At 46.0% G+C, this 26,675-nt stretch overlaps 1 protein-coding gene across 1 annotated transcript; it reads right to left on the bottom strand.

The window, feature by feature from the left end:
* KCNA6 (potassium voltage-gated channel subfamily A member 6) lies at positions 1 to 26,055 on the bottom strand. The gene is made up of 4 exons (XM_054281809.1): positions 19,640 to 26,055; positions 19,244 to 19,331; positions 18,518 to 18,623; positions 1 to 2,432 (listed from the first exon to the last, which is right to left on the bottom strand). Exon 1 carries the CDS (start codon positions 26,053 to 26,055, stop codon positions 24,499 to 24,501), a length of 1,557 nt encoding a protein of 518 aa, XP_054137784.1. The 3' UTR covers positions 1 to 2,432; positions 18,518 to 18,623; positions 19,244 to 19,331; positions 19,640 to 24,498.
* Between the last annotated feature and the right edge of the window lie 620 nt (positions 26,056 to 26,675).

Below are 26,675 nucleotides of genomic sequence, written 5' to 3'. Positions count from 1 at the left end.
TTTAAAAAATACTGATTTTATTCATGTCTAACCTATTCAACAGTGGATCACACCGGCAGGAACAACAACAAATATCACGGTACAAGGTTTCACCAGGTTCTCACCTTGCAATGCTGGATTTGAGTCAAGCACATATTATGGCACCACCACTAATGACAATGACTGCTGTTCAAAGCTCACTCGAGTCCCATCTCCCTGGTGCACTTCCAAGCCCAATAACCTCGTTTCCCACTGTGTGTGGGGTAGTCTGCAGAGAATTTGTGTTCTCAAAGCCTGAATGCAGCAAATATCCTGAAGCACAGTCCAGCTAAAAATTCCCTATACCTCATTTGTTTTTTATTTGAAAGGGTTCAATTTTTCAGTGAAACAAGCAAAAAAGCCCCCACCATCAACAATTTCTCAGAAATATTGGACCTGGCCTGTATAAATCAGGTCCAGTAAGGGAGCTGGAATTACTTATCTCACCACATGACCTGGCCTGCAAATTCCAGCTGTTTTCCTTAGAATGATGCATCAGAGCAAGGTTTCACACCAAAAGGAAAGCCTGCCTGTCAATATCATGCCTACTGATGGTGGGCACACAGTATAGCCCAAGGTTTCTGGCCCATGGATTTCCCCAGGATATTCACACTTTTCCAAAGATAACATGAACCTACGCTGACTCTGATGACAGCTGCTCTTGCAAGAAGGGTCCATGGCAGCCCTGATCACTCATGGTGAGCCACATGGCCTTGACACACAGATCAGGATAAAGGAACTTGGAGGCTTCCCACAGCTGGCCTGCACTGAGAGAGCAGGTCCCTTGGGATTGTGGAAAGCATTTTGCCTCCCAAGGACTGCAGGCTCACTTCCACACCCAGGACTACTCAGAAGAGCTGCACCAGGAGCAGAATCCATCTGGCAGCTCAGGGTTTCTCTAAGCCCAGTCATACAAGCCTGTGGGAGCCACAGGTAGTCAGGAAGCTCCTCAGAGATCCAGACCCTCAGCCAGCAGCACAAAGATGTACTGAAGTCCCAGAGCTGCCAAATCAGAGAGAGCTGCCTCCCATCTCTTTTCCCTGACACACTGATGCTGAAAAGTACCAGACAGGCTAAAAGTCACTCAGGGAGATACAGAGAATGTTACTGATAAAGAGTTCTAGAGAAGTTGGATGCCCAGCACCCATCAAACTGCCTTCTGGAATCCCAGCTGTCACATTTAACTTTACTCTTCCCCTCAGGCTTTCCCCTTCCAGAATCAATTCTTCCTACCCCACCTCCCACTCCTCTGTGCAGAGAGCTGGCAACACAAACAAGCTGGATCCACACGTGGTCATGGAAATTTGGCTGCACGGTTGACCTTTGCTGCTTCCAAAGGGAGGGAATTCCAGGTCAGTGCACCCCTCTCTGCCCTTTACTTTTCAGAGGTAATTGGGTTTTCTATCACTTTCAGCATGGCACAGCATGGATTCATGGAGCTTGAAAAGCAGCAGAGGTTTTTATCACCATGGTGCAACGGGAGAAGACTTCAGAGCATTTTCTGGGAACGCCACGTACAGTTATATTACAATTGCAGAATTGTCTGGCTATTGTATCTCCTAAGTCACACAATGGACTACAAACAGTGCTATTTCAGTGAAACTCTCTACGACCACTGAAAATAAGACACTAACTCCATTAGAGCAGGCAGTGGACTCATAGGTTCACAAAAACTGACTACAGATGCTAATGCTTTGTAGGTAAATGAGAAACACCTCTGGTTTGGGCCCATCCCTCAGGCAGCAGATATTTTGCATGAATAGGATGATTACTACTTGTAGAGCTATATGAAACATCTACTTTTTTATCCAAGTTATGAAAGCACAGCTTTGAAAAGCACAGTAATCCAAGGCCAAAAAGGCAGACAAATGGACAGACTTCGGCCACTCATTTGGTTTTCTTAGAGAGAGCTCTTTGCTCTTTTAAGGGCTGACTGTATGCATTTGCCAGGTCTGGATGCTCCACTTGAAAAAAAGGCTTAAAAGAAGTTTCAAGAGCAGTCTCTTCTGGAGGTGTCCTGTGTCAATCTCCAGCTTCCCACAGGACTCGGTGCTTGTCTGGGGCTTTTGAGGAACAGCTCATAAATTGCTGCTATTTAGCCACTGGCAGTTGAATCCTGCTTTATTTAGTTTTCCCAGAAATAAGACGTATTGGAATCTTGTAGGGGATTCTCTCTGCTTCCTTCCTCCAGTCCCTGCTCACATTTAGTTTCTGTTTCCTGGAACTAAGAGTGTTGACCCCTTTAAAAGCAGCAGCAGCAGCAAGAAAACCACAGAGCAAGGAAAACAGCTTCCTGGCCAGAAAGGTTGTACTCCCTGCATAGAGAGAAACTCCACCAACTTTACAGGAAGAAGATGCAACAACCTCTTTTGCAGCATCCTGACATGACAGCCTTGCAGCATACAGAATCCAGCCTAGCAAGGAAAAATAAAAAAGGTGTTGTGTTAAAAAAAATTACACAAGAAAAAAGTGTTCTTTTACATGGATCACAGTAAAGCCACAACAACCTAAGGGTTTATTTCTTCCTGAGAATGTTTGAAGGGGATGAATTTGAAATCTGTTTTCAACTGCAGCTGGCTAAAATGGAAAGTGCTACATTTCTTTGCTTACCTTGATGCCTACTGGGATTGGCTTTAGGGCAAATTTTTCCTTGCAGCTCCTGGAAATTACACACTTGTCTTCTTGCATGAGATGAAATATATTTATTAGAAGGTTGCAAAATTTGTTAGGATACATTGCAGTGCTGTGCTCTTCAAGGACAGAGGCACAAGGTCTGATTCTTACTGTAACTGGGACTTTGGGAATTCCTAGAGCCATTTTCATGGCATCTAATTTTAGGTCCTTTTAAGATAGATCTGTAATGGCAATTTGCCTTATAGTCCCTCCCTCTGTGCCAGGGGCAGGAAAGTCTATCAAAGTAGATGAGGGAATTTAAAATTTTTACTTTATTTTTTAAAAACTAGATCTGAAACAATTTATGAGACAGCAGAACAAAAAAAAGTTGGGTCTGCAAGAACTCTTCTTCCTTTAGAGACTTCTCCATTGTCACACTTTTGTGCAGTCCATTCCAGCTGCATCTGTACCGGTGACTCATAAAACCTAAAAAGCTATTAATAAGTTATTAAAAGTATCAGCAGTCTTCCACAACAAAAGAAGGAGAAAGAAAAAAATGGCTGGAATAAATTAAGGACTGCACCCTGTGGAAGGGATCTACACTGGAGCAGATCATGAAGAATTGCAGCCCATGGGGAAGGCTCATGCATGGAAGTTCCTGTAGGACTCACTTCCATGGGAGGGACCTCCTACTGGCAGGGTTAACCCACCACAGCTACATGGATAAGATATGATCTTAAATTCACCATTTCAGGACTCCTGAGTGCTAAACAAAACTCTGAGGTCCAGACTTAATTGTGTGAGCAGGGCTAGTACAGAGCTTAAAGAAGTTCAGCTTGTGCCTGACAAAATGCTGAGCAGCTCAAGCCTTGCACTGCAAGGAGTTTGCACCATTTATGTTTTTACACAGCATTTTCCACCGTAATTCTCTTTCCTACTCAGTGCAGAGGTTTGAAAGCAACTTATTCCATTATGAAAACCATACACTTTCCCATCCTGAGCTCCCACAGCTCTTGCTACTGCTTGGCAATGACTCAAGTAGCCAGAAAAAGAAAAAGAACAGGCTGTAAAAAGTGTGGCAGTGAGAAAGCTCTGGGCCAGAAGGTTGTTTGTCACATTGCCAAAGCCCAAAGGAGGAGAAAGAAGTGGGAGAAACATCAGAGATGGGAGAAGCCTACAAACTGAACAAGATTTGTCAGGAGTTCTGCCTAGGTCCAAAAGGAGAAAATGTCAACAGCAAAAAAAAAAAAAAAAAAGCATCCTTATATGAATATAAATATACACCAACACATTTGCATCTGCTCTTCAAAAAGTTTTCGAAGACAAAGAGAAGCCAGGTCTACCAACAAAATGCACAACTTGCGTACTTTGAGTTCACCACAATTGTGAGCAATCTCTGCTTTCCAGGCTAAATATGTGCTGATCTTCAAAGCAAAATTCCCTCAGAGAGTTTTCTTACATGTCAATTTTTTTCTTGTGGATTTATATGTTGGAGAAGAGAGTTTTCACTCCAGGGATTGCAGAGGATCAAAAAATTGAGATGTTGAAGCCAGCTCACAGTTTTCAAGAGATTCAGAGCAGCAATATTGAATCCCAGTGATTGTTTGGAGTTTGGTAAAGCAGAGACCCGATCAGATAATCCAGAGGCAGAAAGATATGTCTGCAGCAGCTGCATGAACCTCTGCCAAATGCCTGGATTTCCCAGCAGTGTGAGCAATCACAGTGGTGGTTTGGTCTGATTCTTGTTCTAGTTTTACACTTAATGAATGACATGGATCTTCCCCAAAGGTAGTAGAGATGTTCCACTGGGAAAGAGGAGAGGATGAGACTCTAAATAGTCAATGTTTGATGTCTAGGATCTCCTTTTATCCATTGTGTATATTAAAAATCGAAAAATGCTTAGAAATTGTAAAATATACTCTCTTACAGCTTGTTTCTGACCTGCAGGGAGATGATTCCTGCTCCTTTATGGTTTGTAAATTCATTTGGGAAAACTCTCTGGCAGCAAACATGACTCCTTTTGAACTGGAAGTGCTGCATATTTAAAGTGTGTAATGTTACCTCCTGTTCAAAGCAAGGGTTGTGCAAAAGAACCATGGTCCCAGTAACTAAAAAGGTAATGAATTTTACAAACAGGTTTTTGAGTTTAGTATGAAAAATTTTCTTGAATTATCTGTAAATTGAAAAGCCAAAGTCTAAATTTTTCTGGCCAACCTTTCATTGAGTGTTCTAGAAACAAAGCATCTGCAGAGATCAAACACTGCAGCCTTAAGCAGATTTCTGCAAACAGCTTAGAAAGTATAACTGAGCTGTTTTATTCAGTTACAGTAGAACAATTGTTCACACAGCAAATGTTGGGAAAAACCCAACCAGTTGCGGCCAGCAAACCTCACATTCCAAATCTGTCCACTAAACCAGGGTTTAGCCAGCACAGCACAGCAGAGACTGGCATGAAATCATCCTATATCCAAATTTATGACAGTGTTGGAAAGCACCATCAAAATAATGATTACTTTCACTCACACAGAGAAAGTAACAGGAAAGGTTTTGACTGGGCCAGAAGAGTGGCAGGTGGAACAAAGATTTTTCTATCTCTATAACTCTATAAATACAAAAGTAACAAAGCACCTAAAAGGAATGGGCATAAAGGGAAATGTGAAGCATAAGAGAAACAAAATACCAAAGTACTCCTTCCTATTACTTACTCATTACTCAGTTATTGCTTACTTACTTTTAAATACCATTTAAAGTACAAAACTAAACCAAGAATTTCCCATGTGGTGAATGGCATTGGATGCTCAGCTTGAAGTCTAAAGGGGCTGAGTTCCAGAAAGCAGAATGCAGGTCTTGTACACCAAAAAAACCCCTGCTAAAGTGCTGTTATTTTTTACAAGGCAGACCTTTTTTACAAGGTGCATCTTCATTTATGTGTAGAGGGTTGCAGGGGATTGATTTTGGACACCCATTTCTCTATCCTTTATTGTCATTAATTTTGAGAGCCCGATACTGATGCCTCAATTCATAATAAATATCTCACCACTCCTCAGTGAAGTTTTCTGAGACCAGAGATGTGAAAAATTGAACTATGCTCTGGAATGAGATCTAAACTCACCTGGGCAACTTTTCAAACCTATTTCAGACACCTTCTACATTTATGAATTGAACACATGGAATAGCACTCATGTTTAAAACCAAACTGCTGGCTCCTGTTACCATGCAAGGTCTTGGAATCCCCCTCAGTGGTGAGATATGCAATCCCATTCAGACTGTACATTCAACAAGTAAGAAGATCTGCAGAGAGAAGCAACTTCTAATGAGTTAACTGAGAATAATTTCAGGCGTTGAATGTCCCTGGGTATGGCAAAAATGTGGGGAAAGTTACTTTGAGTGGATGTAACTCCACTGAAGCAAATTTTACTCATTTTCATTAGGACAGACCCCTGTGGCAGCCAGGCTATCCCACTGTGCAGAGATAAGGGAGAGGTGATTAAACAGACCACATCCAATATATTTATAGTGCCCATCTTAAAGCAGAGAAGCAGAAAAGAGCAGCAGGATTGTGAAGTAAGCAGGTCTGTTCCTAAAGAGAGGATGAACTCCTTACAGTGTTTCTCTGTTGCAAAGCACACATCTAATAATCTGGCATAACTAGGTGGAAAGATCCAGCACAGTCTCATGTGAGATTGCTTGTTTTAGCTTGACTGAACAAATCAAAATATTCAATTCAAATATTCAAAGGAAATTCCCAACACTGCACCATCTTTCCTCAAATTAAACCCCCAATTTAACCCCACACAGTGCTGGCCATATGCAGCTCACACTTCTCTCCCTGGGAACCATCTGGGGCTCCCTTGAGGAATCCCAACTTTCCAGAACATGTTGTTTTTAATTCTGACATTAAAAAGACAATGTTGGGTTTAATGACATTGTGCAAAGACTGCACTGACTTGTTCCAGAAAATGCACCATGTGGCAAGTCCCACATCCATTCCCTAAATCCGACCCAAGCCTAAGTGCTTGTCCTCAGCTGCCACCAAAGCAGCTCCTTCAAAGCTAACTCTGAAGACAAAAAACACAGAAAATCTTGATTTTTTCTACATAAAAGGAAACGGATTAATCCTGAGGCAGACAGTGCTGCTCATGCGAGCGGAGCCTTCGTGGCCGGGCTGGTTTTGGATGGGGTACAGTTAATTTCCTTCCCAGGGGCTATATTTCGTGTTTGTACTGGGGTTAATAATACAGGGATGGTTTTGGTTGTGCTGACACAGATCCAACTGGTTTTCCTACGGTCACACTGCAAGGGGGCTGAGGGTGTGTGCCAGGAGACGCAGCTGGGACAGGTGACCCCAAGTGACATTCCAGACCTTATGGCATCATCATTATCAGTGCATAACATGGGGGAAGAAGATGGAAAGGGATGGATGTTCAGGGTGATGGCATTTGTCTTCCTATGTCACTCTTAGGTGGGATGGGCCCCTACTCTCCTGGGGATGGCCGAGCACGTGCCTGCCCATGGCAAGCAGGGAATTAATTCCTTGCTTTGCTTGTGTGCACTGCTCTTCCTTTCCCTAGAAAACTGCCGTTATCCCAACCCAGGGTTTTCCAGCTTTACCCTTGCCATTCTCTGCCGTATCCTGCTGGTGGGGAGTGAGGGAGCACCCACCGGGCACCCGTGCAGGCGTCCCTTGTCTCATACCTCCGTGGCCCACAGGAGGGCACTGCGACACTCCACAAACTCCTCCCGGGCACTCGGCGCCTCTTCCTGACAGCAACAGTCAGTATTTTTCCCAAAGTCAGACTTTTTCCCACTACAATTCAAATTTCCTTTGAATTTTCAGGCATTTCGGAATTCAGTAGAATTCCACAGAATCTCCTATGTCTTTGCCCAGAAAGATGACCTCTCCTTCTGTGGGCATTTTGCTGGAATAAACATCAGTGATCTTCCCCCCAGAAAAGGCTCCATTGGAAGCTACACACCAACTTTCCAAAAAAACTACGGTTTTTTGCTGCTGAGAAACTGTATTCAGTAAACCCTGAGATTAATTAATAACAAGGAAGGGTCTGGAGAGCCAGTCCTGTGATGAGCACCTGAGGGAGCTGGGGGGGCTGAGCCTGGAGAAAAGGAGGCTCAGGGGGGCCCCTCTGGCGCTGCACAACTCCCTGACAGGAGGGGACAGCTGGGTGGGATCGGGCTCTGCTCCCAGGGAACAAGGGACAGGATGAGAGGAAATTGTCTCAAGCTGTGCCAGGGGAGGTTCAGGTTGGACATCAGAAAGAATTTCTTCATGGAAGGGGCAGTCAGCCATTGTAAGGGGCTGCCCAGGTGGAGTCGCCATCCCTGAGGTGTCCAGGGTGAGTGGGGCACTCAGTGCCATGGTCTGGGGACAAGGTGGGGATCAGACAGCTGGACTTGATGATCTTGGGGGTCTTTCCCAACCTCAATTACTCTCTGATTCTATGACCAGCTATTGCTTCCAACACACTTCAAAGTACTGTACAAAACCAAATTCATTTTGCAATCTTTTTGTGCTATTCACCACACCACCATTTGCATTTTACTTCAGATAACTGCAAAAACTTGCATTTTGGGGAACCTACAGCTTTCCAGCACTGATGTCCACCACACCTTCACAAGCACTGACACACCTGGCACATGAGCTCCAGTTCAACTGGTACAGCACCCACACAGTTTCCCAGTCCTTTCCCATTTATGGGTCAAAGATGCAGCCAAACCACAGACATTAAAATTTGGGCTGTGCAAATTTCAAAGTCTTCTCGTCTGTGCAGAGAAGCCTATGACACAGGGCTTAGATGCTTCCCTTGGCTCACAAAGTATCCCTTCAAGAGCAATATTTTGGGACAACTGCAGAGTTAATGACTTTAAATTAAAATTCAACAAGATATGCTTGCCCTTATTAAAATTTTTGGAAAGGACCACAAAGGTCAATGTTTTCAGCTTAAAGTGGCTGAGAAGATGAAGCAATCAGAGTTCTACTCAAGTTGAATCCAACCTTCCTTATCAGCTTTAACCTCATTGCTAGCCCTCGTTAAATCCTCATCTCTCTTCTCTTCACTGCTGTTTTAAATGCCTTTTTGAAATATCCCAAGGGAACCAACACACAAAATCCTACTAAAACAAACCCTGAACATACCTTTCTCTTCCTTCTTCCCCAGCTTTATATACTGAGCAACAAGGTCTGGAATATCCCTCTGCAGCACAGGCAAAGACAGCATTGCTAAGGACAACAGCCTGCTGGGGACAGCAAAACAGCCATGGTCGTGCTGCCAGCCCAGCCCTGGGAGGCTAGGATGGCAGCTGTTGCTGAGAAATGTGAGAAAGGGGCTTAGGATCAAGGAAATTCCTGCCATAATTGTGGCAGTGGCCATAGTTATCTCCACTCCTTATGTCTGCCCTCCTCCCAAAAGTCTCCAGGGTTCCTCTGTGATCAAAGCCAGCAATGAGAATACAAGCAGCAGGTTCATGTCCTTTGTGTAGGAGACTCAGTCTGCCGAGGGAAGAAGTTCTGCCTCTTGCCCAGGTGGAACCTCCTGGCCTCAGTCCCTGCCCGTTCCTCTGGTGCCATTGCTGGGCCCTGGAGCAGAGCCTGGGCCCTGCTCAGAGCCCTCCCTGCACACAGGGACACCCAGGGCTGAGGGCCCCTCTCAGCTGGGGCTCCTCTCCAGGCTGGACAGCCCCAGCTCCCTCAGCCTTTCCCTGCCAGAGATGCTCCAGGCCCTGAATCATCTCTGCAGCCTCCACTGGCCCCAGTCCAGGAGCTCCCTGTCCCTGCTGTGCTGAGGAGCCCAGGACTGGACACAACACTGCAGATGTGCCACACAGGGCTGGGCAGAGGGGCAGGATCACTCCTGACCTACTGCTTGGAGCAAGAGGCAGGATTTTCAAATGTACTTGCTATTGCTCCAATTCTGTTTCAATAAAGTCACTAAAAAAATTCACAATGGCCATGGTGTGTTTAGGCATTTTTTAAATGCCACCTTCTATCAAAGTCCTGGAAGTGTGAATTTATGGTATCTCCTGAGTGTCTGGCTGCTTAGTTAAGTATTTATACTCTCACTATAGTCACCTGAAGACACAGTAGTGAGGTTTCCAGTTATTGACAGAAAACATGGAAAGGGATGTAGGGGCACAGGGAAATAGTCAGAGAATCACAGAATGGCCTGAATTAGAAGGAATCCTAAAGTTAATTTGATTCCAAACCCTGCTATGGGCAGGGACACCTTCCACTATCCCAGGTTGCTCAGAGCCCCATCCAGCCTGGGGGGCAGCCACAGCTTCTCTGGGAAACCTGTGCCAGGGCCTCACCACCCTCACAGGGAACAATTTCTCCCTAAAATAAAATTATCAATGGCAGCAGCATTACTGAAGCAAGTAAAGAGGGCCAACATCCCATTTATCCCGTTTGCAGCTGTGAAAACAATACCCTTTACAGAAGTTACAATCATGTGAAATCAGGAACAGACCAGAGAAGCTCCTTGAAGATCTCAGAGTAAGCAGCTGCCCCAGCTGCACATCTAGGTTCAATCCCCATCCCTGGCAGTGTCCAAGGCCAGCCTGGATGGGGCTCTGAATATCCTGGTCTAGTGGAAGGTGTCTCCGGCTATGGCAGGAAAGAGATCATCTTTGAGGTCCCTTCCAACCCAAACCATTCTGTAATTCTATGATTCTAATTTCCCAGGCCTGTCTCGTACCATCTACTTGTGATTCCCTGCAGGAAAAAAAATGGCCATTTGCATTATCTGAAGACAAATGAATGTACCTAGAACTTTACCACTGATAAACACCCAACTGCAGGCTGAGGAGAAACATGGTATTTTTCTTCCAGAGTCAGAGGAATTGAGGTATGGGAAAAATGAAATGTTAGATCCGTCCCAGATCATCCTGACCCAGAATGTGCCTGTGAGCATCAGTCTGTCCACAGATGGGCATGGTGCTGTGGCACATCTGACAGTCAGAACTCAAAAAACATTCAAATGGGAATTTTACTTAGACTTCAAAACATTGAATTTTCAAGCTAAACAGGTATTTCTTCCCAGTGATACAGTAAACAGACCTCAAAACAACCCTAAACAATAAAAAAGGCTTCTAAAGCATCCTGTACCATGCTGCCTAGTTGGCATCAGAAGAAAAATGTGCTGAGTTATGAACACCAGCTGAGAATTTGGCTCCATTTGCCTGAAATTAAGTCTCTGTATCAGCATGGCTGTTAAAACATTTCAGCCATCAAAAAAAATTCTTCATGCATCATGGTGGACACAAAGATATGGCATGACTCCCTCTCCAAAAACATAAGGTTTTTGTAAGATTCATGCATTCCTTGTAAGTCTCCAGCACCTAAATGTGCTGTAGGACAGGAAGGAATTTGCAAAAGGATTCATCTGGGCCTTTTTACATATGCTTGTTTCTGAATCACTAATATATGACTAAATATAAACCATGAAGAGCTGTAATTGCTATTCTACATATCCTCATATCCCTCTGAAATACCATAAACGAAAAAAACACCACCAAATTGTTTAGGAGGATTAGTTTCTAACAATGCCAATGAATATCTGCAAAATAACCCCAATCTTGCCAGATTCAAAATGCAGATTTGACTGCTCAGTGCCAGTCCTTCATGCTTGGAGAGTTGACACAAATCTCTGAAAGAGATAGTGAACTCCTTCCACCTCCAGCATATTTTTCTTCTGCTGTTCTAACACCTTGGTCCCTGAGGGGAACTCAGGGGGTAGAAGAGAATAACTTGTTTCAATTCCCTTCTTCTGAACTAGCTGTGAAAAGTGATGTCAGCCTCTTATCTCCATGGAGCAAGCGTTCCAGGAGCTTTCAATTTACCTTGCAGTTAAGTCAGCTCTGGGCTTTGTCAGACAGAAATATTTTTGCACACTTTTAATTATCAGGCAGCCTGCAAGGGAAGGGAGAGTCAAAATGAGGGGCCTGCTCTGAGTGTTTTGTGCCTGAGCCTGGAAAACAGGGATCAGATCAGCCAAGCCCAACAAAGAGCCAGGCGACAGCAGGACTTGTCAGCATCTGGGTATTCCATGAATCCCATGCACAAGGACAAACATTTTCCTGTGGTTTTTTTTTCATCCTCACTGCCCATCTGTTTGTCACCGCTGTTGTGACAGCAGCACAACACTGTGTCTTGAGGGGGGAGAGGTCCCCAGCTGTGCCTGACATCATCCAGGTGTCAGGAAGGAGATAAGGAATACTCAGAAACATCTCCATGTCCAAAAGGTCTAGGGAAAAGAAGGAAACCAATGGCTTTATACTGTCCATCTTATTTCTGAGGCACTGAGAGGTGAGGGACATCCAAAGGACATGTGACAGAACTGGGGACTGTCCCCTTGACTCCAAGCCCAATAGTTAAATCATCTTCCTTTCTAGCGGTCTCTTAACTGTCAAAAAACCCACACAGCCTTTTTGTGAAATTACAACAAGCAGAAATGCCAGGACCAGAAGCACCAGTGGGTGTTTTTTCTACACAGTTTCCATGATTGGGGATGAAGGATGGGGAGGAAAGCTGCATCAGCCTCCAGAGCCCCTCTCAGATGCAGCTGGCTTGATCAATATGTATTCAGACATTTTCTATGGTTATGCTGATTAGTGGTTACTGTGCAAGGAACTCCCAACTCATCTCCTCTGAAATCCCCTTAGCTAATTGTTAGTGGCAGCTCACAAATCTGCACATGTTTGGTTTTTAAAGAGCCAAGGAAAAAGTAAAGGAGCAGCCACAGTCCTCTGCAGATAGCACCTTTTCCTTCCATTCTCAATTCACCCAGAAAATTTCAATAACAAGCTTTTTGTAGTTTTTAATTTCTTTTTTCTTATCACATAACCTCGGAGTAAAAAGATCCTAAAAGCTGACCAGCTGAGTGGGAACAGGAGGAGCTCACAATTCAGAATGACGTGATCTAACAAGTCCAACAGCACTGGAAAAGCAGTTTGGTCTCATCTAAAATGCTTTCTCAATTGGGCAGGTGTTGCAGCTGCAGAAAAGAACAACTGGCTTGGCTCAGTCATAGCCAAAGCACTGGAACATCCCTTCTGTCACTGGGAGTACATGCTGTAATTACCAATGAGCTTTGGGCTGTCATTCTATCTCTTCTGGAGCATTTGAGTATCAATTCAAGGAACTGATTGGAGCTGACACTGGAGCCACGCTGGTAATGAACAGGAACAACCAACGCCTACCACTACACTGCTTAAAAAAAGAGTTTATTAAAAATAAACTCCCCTAAACCGAGAATATCCCCTCCCTTCCAAAAGAAAAAATAAAACAACATAAACCCCAAATGCATGTTATGTATTTCATTCCAGATCAAAGTTAGAAAAAAACAAACAAAACCCCCCAAACAAACAAAGAAAAATCCTAAAACCAAAACAAACAAACAAAACCCAACTAAACAAAAACCAAAACAGGGCCAAATTTTGTGTTTTACCTTGTTTACATGCATTTTATTTAAAAAGGCAAAAAGTATTTATAATATTAAGAAAGAGATTGTGTACATTACAATTTTTTTTAAACATGCCTTTTCTAAAGGGTGCCAAAATGAACTGAAATGAAACTTCTCCCACAAATATTGCTGATTTTGAGGAAGGAGCACCTTTTGAAAATACATCCAAGAGAAATGTTTGCAGTCCACTGCTGAAGACTAGGTCATCAAATACCAGATTAATGCGGCAGTGAGTACGCTCCAAAACATTTCTCAAAGTCACTTCCAAGGACAGGTTACAAAGGTCAATTGCTTTGTCATAAGCATGAAAGGCCATAGTCTACAGTTCTCAAAGGAATGTGCCAGACAGTGCTATTTCTGACACACTAAAATATGAGAGTAATTCAGAGCCTGAGAACTATACACTGCTAAGGGTTCCTTCCAGCTTGGGCTATTCCATAATTCTGTGAGTAAACTGAGATCAGAAATAAATGCATGATTGTGTTCATGGTTCAAATCAAACTCCTTGGCTTACTATGCATTTCTTACATCTCCTTTCTAATGTGGCTCATTGCCATGACTCAAATGATGCCCAATGCTTGGGACAGGTTCTTAAGACATCTTAAGGGCCACCAGATTTGTGTGCACCATCCTGCCAATGCCACAGATAGACACAAGTGGTGTCCACATTCACAGGCTTTTGTGATGTGCATGGATATTTATAACATTTCCATTGCCTGGCTTTTCTTTTTTTCCTCATTGCATCACAAAATCATAGAACAGCCTGAACTGGAAGAGATCTACAAGGATCATCAAGTCAAACTCCAGTTCCTGTTCCCCAGGACACCCCAACAATCCCATCCTGTGCCTGGAGCTCTGGAAGCCTTGGGACCATGACCATTCCCTGAGGAGTCTGTTCAGTGCCCCATCACCCTCTGGGGGAAGAAAATTTCCTAAACAACCTAACCCTTCCCTCCAGCTGTTCCCTGGGTCCTGGTCACACAGAGCAGAGATCAGGGCCTTTCCCATCCTCTTCCCCTTGTGAGGAAGCTGCAGAGCTGCTGTGAGCTCTGGCCTCAGTCAGCTGAACAGATCAGTGTCCTCAGCTGCTCCGTGTGTGGCTTCCCATCCAGGGCCTTCAGCATCTTACTACTCACAGGAAAAAAGCTAAAGAGCAGAACTGGTTGGCCAAAATAAAGATGGAAATCACAAGACAATGGTTTCCTCACTGAAGTGAACAAAGAGCATCAACAAGCAGGAAAGCTCAAGGACAAAATCTAAGGACAGCTGCTTCCTAGCACTTCTGTGGCACAGAACTGGCTGAATGGATGAAGCTCCCACTTCAGTCAATATTTTGTCTGCCTCCTGAGCTTAAGAGGATCTTCACCTCCACAAGGGGAAACAATTCTGGGCCCCTCAGTTTAGAAAGGATGTTGAGACCCTTGAGTGTGTCCAGAAGAGGGCAATGAGAGTGGTGAAGGGCTTGGAACACAAGCCCTGTGAGGAACCACTGAGGGAGCTGGGGGTGTTTAGCCTGGAGAAAAGGAGACTCAGTGGTGACCTTATCACTCTCTACAGCTGAGAGGTGCACTCTCTACCTCAAAGGTGGCTGCAGTCAGGTGGGGTTGGTCTCTTTCTCCAGGCAGCAACTGACAGAACCAGAGGACACAGTCTTAGGCTGTGCCAAGGGAAGTACAGGTTGGATATTAGGAAAAAGTTTTTCACTGAAAGAGTCATGAATTTCTGGAATGGCCTGCCCAAGGAGGTGGTGGAGTCACCATCCCTGGATGAGTTTAAAAAAAAGACTGGATGTGCACTCAGCTCCACGGCTTACTTGAGATGTCAGGGCATGGGTTGGACTTGATGATATTTAAAGTCTCTTCCAGCCTAGTGATTCTGTGAATCCTGTGAATTCTGTGAATTCTGTGATTTGAGAGAGGTGAGAGAGGTTAGAGTGGAAATGTGAAATTTTGTTCTGTGTCAGAACAGTGCGTGCAATAGGAGATTATTCTGCTTATCTCTTCAGGCCAGAGTGGCCATTGGGATCAACTGCTCTGACCTCCTACCCAACAACACTGCTTGCCACAACTCCCTGACAGGAGGCTGTGGCCAGGTGGGGGTCAGCCTCTTCTCCAGGGGAACAAGGGACAGGACTGGATTAGGAAAAAAAATTTTACTGAAAGAGCAGTTAATCATTGGAGCAGACCACCCAAGGAAGTGCTGGAGTCACCAGCCCTGAAACTATTCAAAGAATGAGTGGACATAGCACTTCATGATATGGTTTTCTGGGCATTGTGATATTCCACTGAAGGCTACACCTGATGATCTTGGAGGTATTTTCCAACCTCAATGATTCTGTGAGCTGCAGATGTTGAAGACATCACTGCTTATTTCTGTGACAAACCACAGAATCACAGACTGATTTGGGTTGGAAAAGACCTTAAAGATCCCCTCATTCCAATATTCCTGCCAGAGAGGCAGGAACACCTTCCACCAGGGCAGGTTACTCAAATCAGATAATCTAACTGAGCTGCAGCAGAGCTGGTTCAAGGCTTTCCTCAACATTAGATGCATAATAAAATGATGCATTAGATAAATGATGCATAATAATAATGATGCATTAGATAAAATGAGCTGCAGCAGAGCTGGTTCAAGGCATTCCTCAACATTAGATGCAATGCACCATTCCAAGGATACCAGGAAGCTCATGGGAGTGAGGAATGACCACAGATTCCCGGAAGATGGAAGGTCAGCAAAGAGCTGGAGAGCTCTGGATAGGGAGAAAGGACTGGACAAGGTGAGCAGCCATTCCAGGTTGAGGGGAAGCACAGTGAACAGAATTTGGTGGGGTTTTTTAAAGGGTGTGAATCCTCCAGACCAACTCCTGGAGGGATATGGTATCCTCTGTGCCATTCTACCCCACTCCTAGGACTTCCTTCCTCAGTCCCACAGAGGAAGAAACCTCCCAAGACTCACAGCTCCTCTCCTACCAAGACTCACAGTTCCTCTCCTACCCACAAAACCCAAGTATTTAGTAGTAAAATCACCAAGATTTGGTGTTTTGTACGTAAATGTGCAATATGGCAACTGATCTGGAGACACAAGAAATGTGTGAAGATCTTACAATTTCTCATATTTTTCCCCCAGTACTTTCCTAACTACAGGTCTTGTCAGTCTTTTGCTGGCCTAGAAAAGTCAAGCTCTTCCAGCTTCCACTAGCAAAGCACATTCCATCCACCTGGTCATTCTTGCTGTTCCATTGTGCATCCTGCCTGACCAAATTTAGGTCACCAACAATGCACACAGCATTCCAGATGAGGCCTTGCAGAACTAACATTTTTCAGGTGTTACTGAACATTCTTGTCTTGAGACTTTCCAAGACTTGCACTTCGATTTTTTTTTTAACTAAGACACTCAGTTAGTGACACTGGCACTCTGGCTGAGTGAAGGACAGGGAGCTGCTGGAGCCAGGCCAGAGCAGGGACACCAAGGGGAGCAGAGGGATGGAGCAGCTCTGCTGGGAGGAAAGGCTGAGGGAATTGGGATTGTTCAGCCTGGAGAAGAGAAGGCTTTGGGGTGACCTCACTGTGGCCTTGCAGTGCCTGAAGGGAGCCCACAGGAAAGATGGAGAGAGACTCTTAACAAGGGCCTGGAGTGACAGGACAAGGGGGAATGGCTTCACACTGACAGAGAAGATTTAGATTGGATATTTGGAAGAAATTGTTCCCTGTGCGGGTGGTGAGGCCCTTGGAACAGATTTCCCTGAGCAACTGTAGCTGCCCCATCCCTGGAGATACTCAAGACCAGACTGGAGAGGGCTCTCAGCAATCAAGGTGTCCCCGCCCATGGCAGGGGCATGGAATGAGATGGTCTTTAAAATCCCTTCTAACCCTGGCCATTCCATGATTCTACAACTATTCCTTTTACTCACCCTCATCTGTCCCATCTCCAGTGGTATTTCCCTTACAGCAGACTGGTGATTTTACACCAAGCTTTCTGTCCAGTTTCAGGGAAGGCAGGACTGACATCAGAAGAGTTAGAGCAGGTAAGTCCTGTTTTTTCCAACCTAGTACTCCCTGTAAATGGAGACTTTGAAACCAGCAGATGTAAAGCCAACCTACCAGGACTGCAGTGATTTTTACATAGCCCTATCAGCAAAAAAATGTAGGAGGCGCAGAGCTTGTCTCCACATCTACCTCTGCCACCCTTCTGTTGTTCTATTACTTAAGGATTGCAACTACATTTCTTCATCTTAAAAAGCTCTGTCTCCTTGGGAAACATATTCAGGTAAGAGGAAGCTAAGATGGAGAGTGGTCAGGAATCCAGAGCCAGAAAGTGCTACATTCAGCACCAGGAATTTGGTGGCCATGCATGCCCCAGGCCAGCCTGGCTCCTGCTCCAGCCAGGCACGTGAGTGGGGGTGTCAAGGACACAAAAATGCCAAGCACAGCACAGCAGACAGGCACCTTATGTTGTGGCAGTGGCACACCTTCCCCTGAGCTCCAGAGCAAAGAGGCAGACAAAGAGACTGTGGTCCAATTCTGCTTTTGCTGGGGATAAATTTGGAGTCACTTCACTGACGTCAGTGGAGTTATTCCAGAATTGCACCAGTGTAAAAGAGGGCAGCATCTGCTTTCTGAAAATGGATGCCATCAAGCTAATTGAAAACAACAGATGCAGCAAGGAGCAGCAAGAAGGGATGGTAATGTTCCCATTTTCTTGCAAAATACCATTTAATTTCCCTCCAGAGAATGTAAGAGAATAAACCAATACGTACTCTAAAAGCTAGACCTTTTGTTGATGTAAAATTGTATACAACCTTTTAGGTGAATGGACCAATGTGCACCTACAGCACCCTAAAGAGATCCAGCCTAGTCATGTGCACTTACAGCCCTCTTCTTTGAGCCTGATTCTTCTCTCACATTCATTGAAATCAGGAGTCATACCATCCACAATCCTATGGAAACGTTTATCTAACCTTGGGTAGAAAGCAGAATCAAGGGCCCTCATTTTCTTAAACAGTCAATGGTTAGATTTGATAATTAAATAGATAAATTTGTGACTTATGTCACTTTTGGACTAAGGGTGTTCCAAAATTTTATACCACTGAATAAATATATTTATATTAATTTAGTGAAAATGAAGCCAAAGAAACACTTGCTGAATTTTCTTTGTGTGAAGACAAAAGTTTCCCCTAATTCTCATCTTCAATGAGTAGTCAACACAGCTTCAGTATTTATGGTGACCACAGAAATGGATGAGCACTTTCCCTCCTGCAAATTCTTTCTTTCCTTTCACTAAGAAGAAATTTAGCGCAGCAAAGCTCAATTATTTCTTGGGCCCCCTCTTATTAATTGGCACAGACAACCTCAATATGTGCAGTGGTGAGGGTTCATCATTGAATGTTGTAGGACAGTACAACTCACACTGACCTCAGCTATGAGTTTCCCAAAATGTAAAGCCATGTCGTGACATTCAAACTCCTTGTGCCAGCCAACAAGCCCCAGACAGACTTCCCTGGAGCAAGGGAAAATCCACCTAAAAAGGGAAAAGCATATGGAATTAACATGTACTAACAGCATATGCCGCACTGTTAATGAGCACAGTTCCTGTCTGCTTTCCCCAAAAATATTTTTCTGGATTTATCTCCCTGGGTAGGGTCTTGTAGGACCCTGGCCTGAACAAGAAGAGCTCCCTGAAACTGGCAGGCAGTTTCCTCAGGCACTGTCTTTGGTGGCAGCTAAGGACACACCGCATCCCCTGGTTCCTTTCATCGGGGGATTAAGTCTTTTCATCCTGCCAACACCTGCTCCCCTCCTTATGCCTAAAGCAGGTGCCTGCAATTCAGGCATTCTCCTGTGAACCTGCTGATAACATGGCTGCAAATCTCTTCAGAAGGGATCTGCCTCTAGTGCAAGCTTCAAAGAGCAACAATGAAGGGCTCAAGGCTGTGCTCTTGGTTACAGCAGCACCAACAGAGATATCTGGTGCTCATAGGGCTGCCATGGAGGATAGTATCTTCCAATTCCCTATGAATCTGTCCACATCTTTCCAGCAGTGAGGAAAAAAATGCATAAAATGCTGCTGCTTTTAATTTCTGTCAATATAAATTTAAAAGTTAAGTTTAGCTTAGCTCTTCTGAGTTTGGTAGGACTTACTTGGACTCGAGTCAGGTGGGAGCTTTTTGGGAAAGCTGTGGTTGACTCCTGCTGTAATCTGCAGATCTTTCCCTGATGTAAACAGGACCTCAAGAAAAGAACAAACAAAAATAAGCAGTTTAACAAACAGTACATGTGCTTGGATTTGATGCAGAAGATTAAAGTTGGAGCCCAATATAATCCAAGGCAGTTGTACTAAAAGGAGTTTTGCCAGCTTGAATCAGCAGATGGTGAGGATCTGGCTCATACTACATTTCTGTAGTTTATAATTATCTTTCTTTCTTCACCTAGAACCAGATTCTCCCTTTAGGCTGCAAATCCTAATTAGGAAATCCTTCCTCATTAATTTCAAGAAATTCTTGGTCGTTAATTTCCCAGAACAGAAAGAAACCTTACCTATTTCTGCAATAGCAGCAGATGCTGGAGCTGTTTGTTCCTTTGCTTTTAGGGTTGATGCTGCTTTTTCCATCACTGTGTGGAAGACACTTCAGTCTTTACCCTGTCTCTTGCTCCCCTGAATTTTCTTTACACTCACTCTTCTTTATCCCATAGGGACCTCTGAATGAGAGTACCCAGGAGAGAAGACCAAGCTCAGTCACCTTCACTCTCACAGCTGCTGTAGCAGTGAATTTTTATCCATGAATGCTGGATCAAAAGGCCCAAACTTACTCAAAAATCCTGAATTCCAATGTTTTCCAATAAGGAGCAGAACAGGAATTTCATCTTGGAGATAAGAGCAGGAGTCCAACAGTAAAACACCACAGAACCAGTCTTCATGCCTTTCATGCTTCCAGACCTTTGTGTGGATAAAAAAAATTGTGTCCTCAGTAAAATTCTTCCTTTCCTTCCTTCCTTCCCCACCTCCAAGGAGATGATTTCTGCCCTGTCCTCCTTTGGTGAAAAACATCCTGTAGGAAAATGATCAGGGGAACCAACTGTCACAAGCCAGCCAGGGGATCTGGAAGGAGCAATAGTCTCTTCCACTGCAAAACTATTTCCTAGTGAGATTGCTGCAAGAGGAATTTCTGGATCTTTAATGTAATGCTTTAGCCTGTATTCCTTGTCACCAGGTGCCCAGATGACTCTACATCAGACCAGTTGCCCCTCAGCTCCCTGGCTGAGTGCTCAGATTGTCCTTCACACACTCTCCAGCTCTCTGTAAGGACGGACAAATAAAATCTCTTCGCATCTCTAGGTTTGCACTCTGCTTTCAAAAGAAACTGGAAACTGCCCACCTGAAGTTGGACAGGGCAGCTGTACATGATATGAGGTGATGGGATCAGCTCCAGTAGGCAAAGAAAACATCTGTAAAGATAAGGTGCTGATATCTGAATACAAAATTCAGTGCTTTCGCTTGTAGCCACAATCACAGCACGGAGAGAAACAGTCCGGGAGGTTGTTATGGAAACAAGTCCCTGAAGGTGCCTACTTGGCTTCACAGGGATGTGCTCTACCTTCAGAAGGAAACAGATTTGCATTTTGAGCAGCCGGGGGGAGTGCTAGGGGCTGAGAATTTGAGGTAAGGTTTTTGAAAGCATCTCTGTGATCGGTGGCACAAGACCTCTGGTAAAGTCAACGGGTGCCACAGTGTCATTTCAGTCATGTGAAAAAAAAAAAATCTGAAGGTTCCTTAAAAAAGGTCAGATTCCACAAGTTCTGTAACATATAGCATTACTGATAACTCTGGGACTTCACTGCTTTTCAGGAGGTGCGTTGAGAAGGATTTATATGCCCTAAATGAGTCCCAAGGTTACAGTTTCCATGTTTCTGTTGGTGGTCTGTATTTTTCTTAGAGAAAACCCAGGGAGCAAACATCACTCCTGCTTTAGACATTTTCATGTGCCCTTTTCTTTTCAGAACTGACAAATGTGGCTCACAAAAACTGCACAAAGCTGCCTTGCTGACCACAAAATTCCTTCACACCTTGGGTGCGATCTGTGAGTGGGAGAATCCAATACCCACTAGAAACTCACTGCTGAATTTCACCTGGAAACTCACTGCTGGATCCCACCCAAGGGCAGGACGCCTCTTTCCAAGAGGATCTGTGTAAGACACACTGGGATTGTGCTACCAGTGATCTTTTTTTCTTGCTAGAGTCTCCATGTCCAGCTGTCTGTCCTGCCAGTCAGGAGAACAACCTGTTCTGGGCACGGAGGGCTCCTGCCTGGCAGGGCCAAAGGGGCCAGGCCCAGGGGGAGAAACGAGCACAGGAATTTTCTGACGTAGGCTCAGCGTGTCTCATGACTCCTCCTGAACTTGTGTTCAACCTGAGTTTTTTATATCTTACTTTGGGGGAACTTTTATCAGCTGATAGACTCAGGCATAAAATATCCCCAAACATGGGCATTCTGCTGGGAGAGGGCATCAGCCTCAAAACATCCCTCTTAAATAGCAGCTTCTTTTGCTAGTTTCTAGTAATACAAAATTTGAAGAACCGTCCCTCTCTTGGCCTCACAGTAAAGATTTCATTAAGCTGACCCCGAAACACAACTAAGAACACCACCAAGACTAAGACACACTAAGGACAACTTTTACACAAAATCAACAGAGATGCTACCATGCCCCTCAGTCCCACTTATTCACCAGGACAATTTACCCACCAGCTGATTACAGGTGTCAAGGGATGCAGAATGGTCCCCAAGGCTCAGACCTTCACAAACCCTTGCCTCAGTCCCATGAAGCAAAGAGAAATTAGGCTTTATTCAGGCAAACCCCTCTGAGCTATGAATCCTCACCACATCTGATGTTGTTGAGTTAGGGATGGAAAGAAAGATTTTAGTTTTCAGGTGGATTAGAAGGTTATTTTTAATGAAAGTAGCGGGGGTTTTTATTATGTGATTTGTTAAGGTGATACTTGATTGGTTTTAAAGTAGAAACATCTCACACTACTGGTGCACTATGAATAGCACACTGTGGAAAACCATAACTATAAACAATGGTTACAGAAAGAGAGACAATAATTGTTTTAATTCTTTCCTCTACGATTCCTAGGCTAGCCTGGGAGAAATTATCTCTGTTCTTTCTTCAACTGAACTGAGAATCTCCACACATCAAACGTGTGTCTCCCAGCTGTAGAGAAGTGGCAATTCCCTACTAATTTCAGCAAGAGAGAGAGAGAGAGCAGAGGTTTTAATATAATGGTTGTGTGCTGACCCCAAGGGATATCCCTGCACACTAAAAACATTTGAGAAGGCAACAGCACTCTGGAGAAATGGAGTAGTTAGGATTTGCACAAACAACTTCTACTATATGAGCAGGGCCAGGATGGAGAGAGGCTACAATAAAAGCACTCTAGGCATGGAGCCATATCTCAAGACAACTGAGAACAGGGAGAGTAATGAAAATGCAAACAGATCCCACCTCACAACCAGTTCTATAGCCAGTTTTTACTATATTAAAGAATAGGGCTCTGAGCAACCTGGTCTAGTGGAAGGTGTCCCTCTTTGGAAAGAAACGACCTTTAAGGTCCCTTCCAACCCAGGTTCTATGATTCTATGATATGCCTTTAGCATTCTTAGTCTTATGGCTGAAAAGCACAATATATATACAAAATCTATTCTCTGTATTTTTGCACTTTGGCATTATGTCTGGTTTATGTATTACAGGTGTGCCATGCAATATGTAGTACATTCCAATATGCATTTCATACAGTGTGATGCAAGGCATTAATGGCTGCCTTTGCTTTCGTAAACATGCAGACATGTGAATGCAGAATAAACATTTAGAATTCAAACAAGAAGGATTTTTCCTTGCAGGAAACTCTGCTAGTGGAATCTGAAAGCATACATTTCCCTTTCTCACCTGCTGGCAGAGCTTGAAACATTTTTAAAGTTAGGTGTAAGGCCAATCTGACTGAAACTAATGAAATTATCTGGGAAGAAAAATGCGTATTTGAAGATAGAAATCTCTGGTCCCTTGGCAAACTCGGCACTGCAGGCCAAGCTATGCATATTTTGCATGGCTGACACAAACTGCTCTCACAAAACCAATTACAAAAACACTGCTGTCGCTCCCATCCATGAAATACCAGGAACTGGCTAGGCCAGCAATACAGCAAGGGCCTCTCTTCAGGACTCGCTGTTTATCCCCTCATTTAAAGGGTCTGGAGACAGCTTAGGGAAGTTTGTATCCATGCCAGTCTCAGTTTCAAATGTTGACACACTCACCCTGGAGCATTTTATGCCTGTTACTTGCTAAACCAGCACAATCCTCACACAGCACAGGTGCAGAGCTCTCTGTGGTCGGGATTTTCCTGCCACATCAACAAAACACCAACATGCAAACTTCCCTCAGCTACACAAATGCTCAATTAAAAAAACGCAGAGGAGTCAACTGCTCTCACGTGCCTGAATACAGAGCTGGGTATCTGAAGCACAAAGCACATCTCATTAAATGCTATTGTGTGAAGATGAACTCTGCAGATAACAAATGGATTTACTCAAACATGCCTTGTATCAGAAGGCACTTACCACTATGAAGATTAAGTTGGTACTATAAAAGCCAATTAACATCAGGGCACTGGCATAAATAAGGCTGAGATAAGCTCAAAACACAGAGAATCTTCACCAAGCCTGTTGACTGCTTTAAGCGTGTTTTTGACACATGATGTATGGTCGCAAGTAGCAAAGAGCTTTTAAATTTTTGCGCCTTTTTTCTTTTCTTTTTTTTTTTTTTGAAACACAAACCAGGAGGATCTTTTAGCATGCCAAGGGTTGCAAAGAAGGCAGGCATCTGCTTGCTGGCTTTCCCCTAGAGCTGCAGAGCTCCCTGTGATCCTGGCTGCAGTGTTTCCATTATTCAAAGGCAATGGCATGGCAGGCGTGACTGATTCCACAGCCAAGGGCACCGCGCTGGCACAGGGACTGAGAGCACGGCTCGAGCCAGATGTTTGTAGCCCCTTTAACTGTTTACTCTACTGAAGTAGTGGCAAGGACTTCTCTGCTAGTGGAGTTACAAGACTTGGTTTCAGAGCAAATGTTGGATTAAAGCAGTCATCAAAAGCAGAGAAAGAAATGCATAAGGGAGTGGGGATGACAGCTAGCACTCCACAGAATAAAGCAAGAACATTTCTGGCTGCACACAGTAATGAGAAACAGCAAATCAGGCCAGAAGAGCCCATTATCACAATCATTCTGTTTACGGTATCACAATTCACAGTCTGGCATGTAAATGCTGAATAGATCCAGCTGCTTGTAGGAAGACAACTGTAACAGCAGCTTGCAGCTCTGTGTCTGGACCCAGAAGAACAAAACCCATCACACCTCTGTCAGCATTTTCTTCTCTTTATATCCCTGGTTATTGGGAGGAATGAAGTTGGAATATTTCATGGACTCCAGGTCTTCTGCTTCCAGGAATTCAGATTTGCTGAGGGACTGATTACTGTCCCCTTTCTTGGGCTCAGAGAAGGGCGACTGTTGCTGGCCACAGGTGACGTGGGTGTACTGGCACTGCTCCTCATGGTCAGTCTCTCGGTGGTAGAAGTAGTTGAAGTTGGACACAATGACAGGGACAGGGAGGGCAATGGTGAGCACACCAGCGATGGCACACAAGGAGCCCACAATCTTGCCACCAATGGTCATGGGATACATGTCCCCATAGCCCACGGTGGTCATGGACACCACTGCCCACCAGAAAGCATCAGGGATGCTGGTGAACAGTGAGTCAGGGTCATCAGTCTCTGCAAAGTAGACAGCGCTGGAGAAAAGGATCACCCCAATGAAGAGGAAGAAGATGAGGAGGCCCAGCTCCCTCATGCTGGCCTGGAGAGTCTTCCCTAAGATCTGCAGCCCCTTGGAGTGCCTGGAGAGCTTGAAGATCCTGAAGACTCTGACCAGGCGGATGACTCTGAGGATGGCCAGGGACATGGCTTGCTGCTGGCCCCCATTGTTGCTGCTGCTCCCGGGCTGCTGCTTCTGCTGCTGCTGCTGGGCCAGCTCGGTGCCCAGGGTGATGAAGTAGGGGATGATGGCCACGATGTCGATGATGTTCATGATGTTGCGGGAGAATTCGGGCTTGCTGGGGCAGGCGAAGAAGCGCACGAGGAGCTCAAAGGAGAACCAGATGATGCACAGGGTCTCGATGAGGAAGAAGGGGTCTGTGAAGAATGGGCCGGAGCCGGCGGCGGGGCGCAGGGTGGGGGGGGTCCCGCTCGGCAGTGGCAGCGGCGGCAGCAGCAGCGCCTCGTCCCCGAGAGACGCAGCCTCCCCGAAGCCAGGCTGGGGTCCCTTGGGCTCCTGGCGGAACTCGGGCAGGGTCTCCAGGCAGAAGATGACGATAGAAATGAGGATGACCAGCACGGAGACGATGGCGATGGCCCGGGCTGGCCCGGAGCTCTCGGGGTACTCAAAGAGCAGCCAGACCTGGCGTTGGAAGTGGTGCTGCGGCAGGGGCTTCTCCTCCTCTGGGATGAAGCCCTCGTCCTCCCGGAATGTCTCGATAGCCTCCTGGCCCAGCTGGTAGAAGCGGATCTCCTCCAGGAAGATGTCGAGGGGCACATGGACCGGCCGGCGGAGCCGCCCCCCGGACTGGTAGTAGTAGAGGATGGCGTCGAAGCTGGGTCGGTTGCGGTCGAAGAAGTACTCGTTGCGGAGCGGGTCGAAGTAGCGCACCCGGCGGCTGGGGTCCCCCAGCAGCGTGTCGGGGAAGATGGAGAGGGTCCGCAGCTGCGTCTCGAAGCGCAGCCCCGAGATGTTGATCACCAGGCGCTCGCTGCTGCAGCAGCTGCCGCCGCTCCGCTCCTCGCCCGGCGCCTCCGCCTCCGCCTCTCCGCCCGCCCGGGGGGCCGCCAGCGCCAGCGGCTCCTCCGCCCGCATCCCGCCCGCTCTGCCCGGCGCTACCCTTTTTCGCCTGCCCTTCCTTGCCCCTCCGCCTCGCCCCGCTCGCCTTCAGCGCCCGCCGCCCGCCGCCATCCGCCTGTTGCGCCTCGGTGCGGCCGCGCTCGCCCGGCGGCTCCGTGGGGCTCCCGGCGCGGCTCCTCCTCCGGCCGCGGGGCTCGGGGCACCGCGCTGCTGCTGCTGCTGCCGCTGCTGCCGCTCCCGGCTCCGCGCCGCGCTCCCCGCGCACACACAGGGACACACAGACACAGAGACGCGGGAGAGAGAGCGGGAGAGGGAGGTGTGCGAGCACACACGCGCGGTGGCACACACGGGGAGAAGGGCACTCGCAGACACAGGCAGGCACCCGCACGGAGACAGACAGACACAGACACGCACGCCGCGCCAGCGCCGACACGCTCAGCTACAGACGGATGCGCGCACCCGCCAACGGGGGATGCTCGCCCCACCTCTCCCCCCGCCGCGGAGGACGCGGCAGCCCCAGCCCAGGGGCGCCGGCTTTTGGGGGGAGACCCCTGAGGGGAAGCCGCTGGCGGAGCAGCTCTCCGGCCAGGAGCTTCGCAACAGCTGGTCCAAAGGGCGGCACCGCCGCCGCCCTC

The sequence above is a fragment of the Melozone crissalis genome, unplaced genomic scaffold (assembly GCF_028551555.1).
Source record: "Melozone crissalis strain CALT ecotype California unplaced genomic scaffold, PUWL_Pcris_2 ptg000033l_1, whole genome shotgun sequence".
Lineage (NCBI taxonomy): Eukaryota > Metazoa > Chordata > Aves > Passeriformes > Passerellidae > Melozone > Melozone crissalis.
Note: the sequence above shows the minus strand (reverse complement) of the source record. Positions and strands in the feature narration are given on the sequence as shown.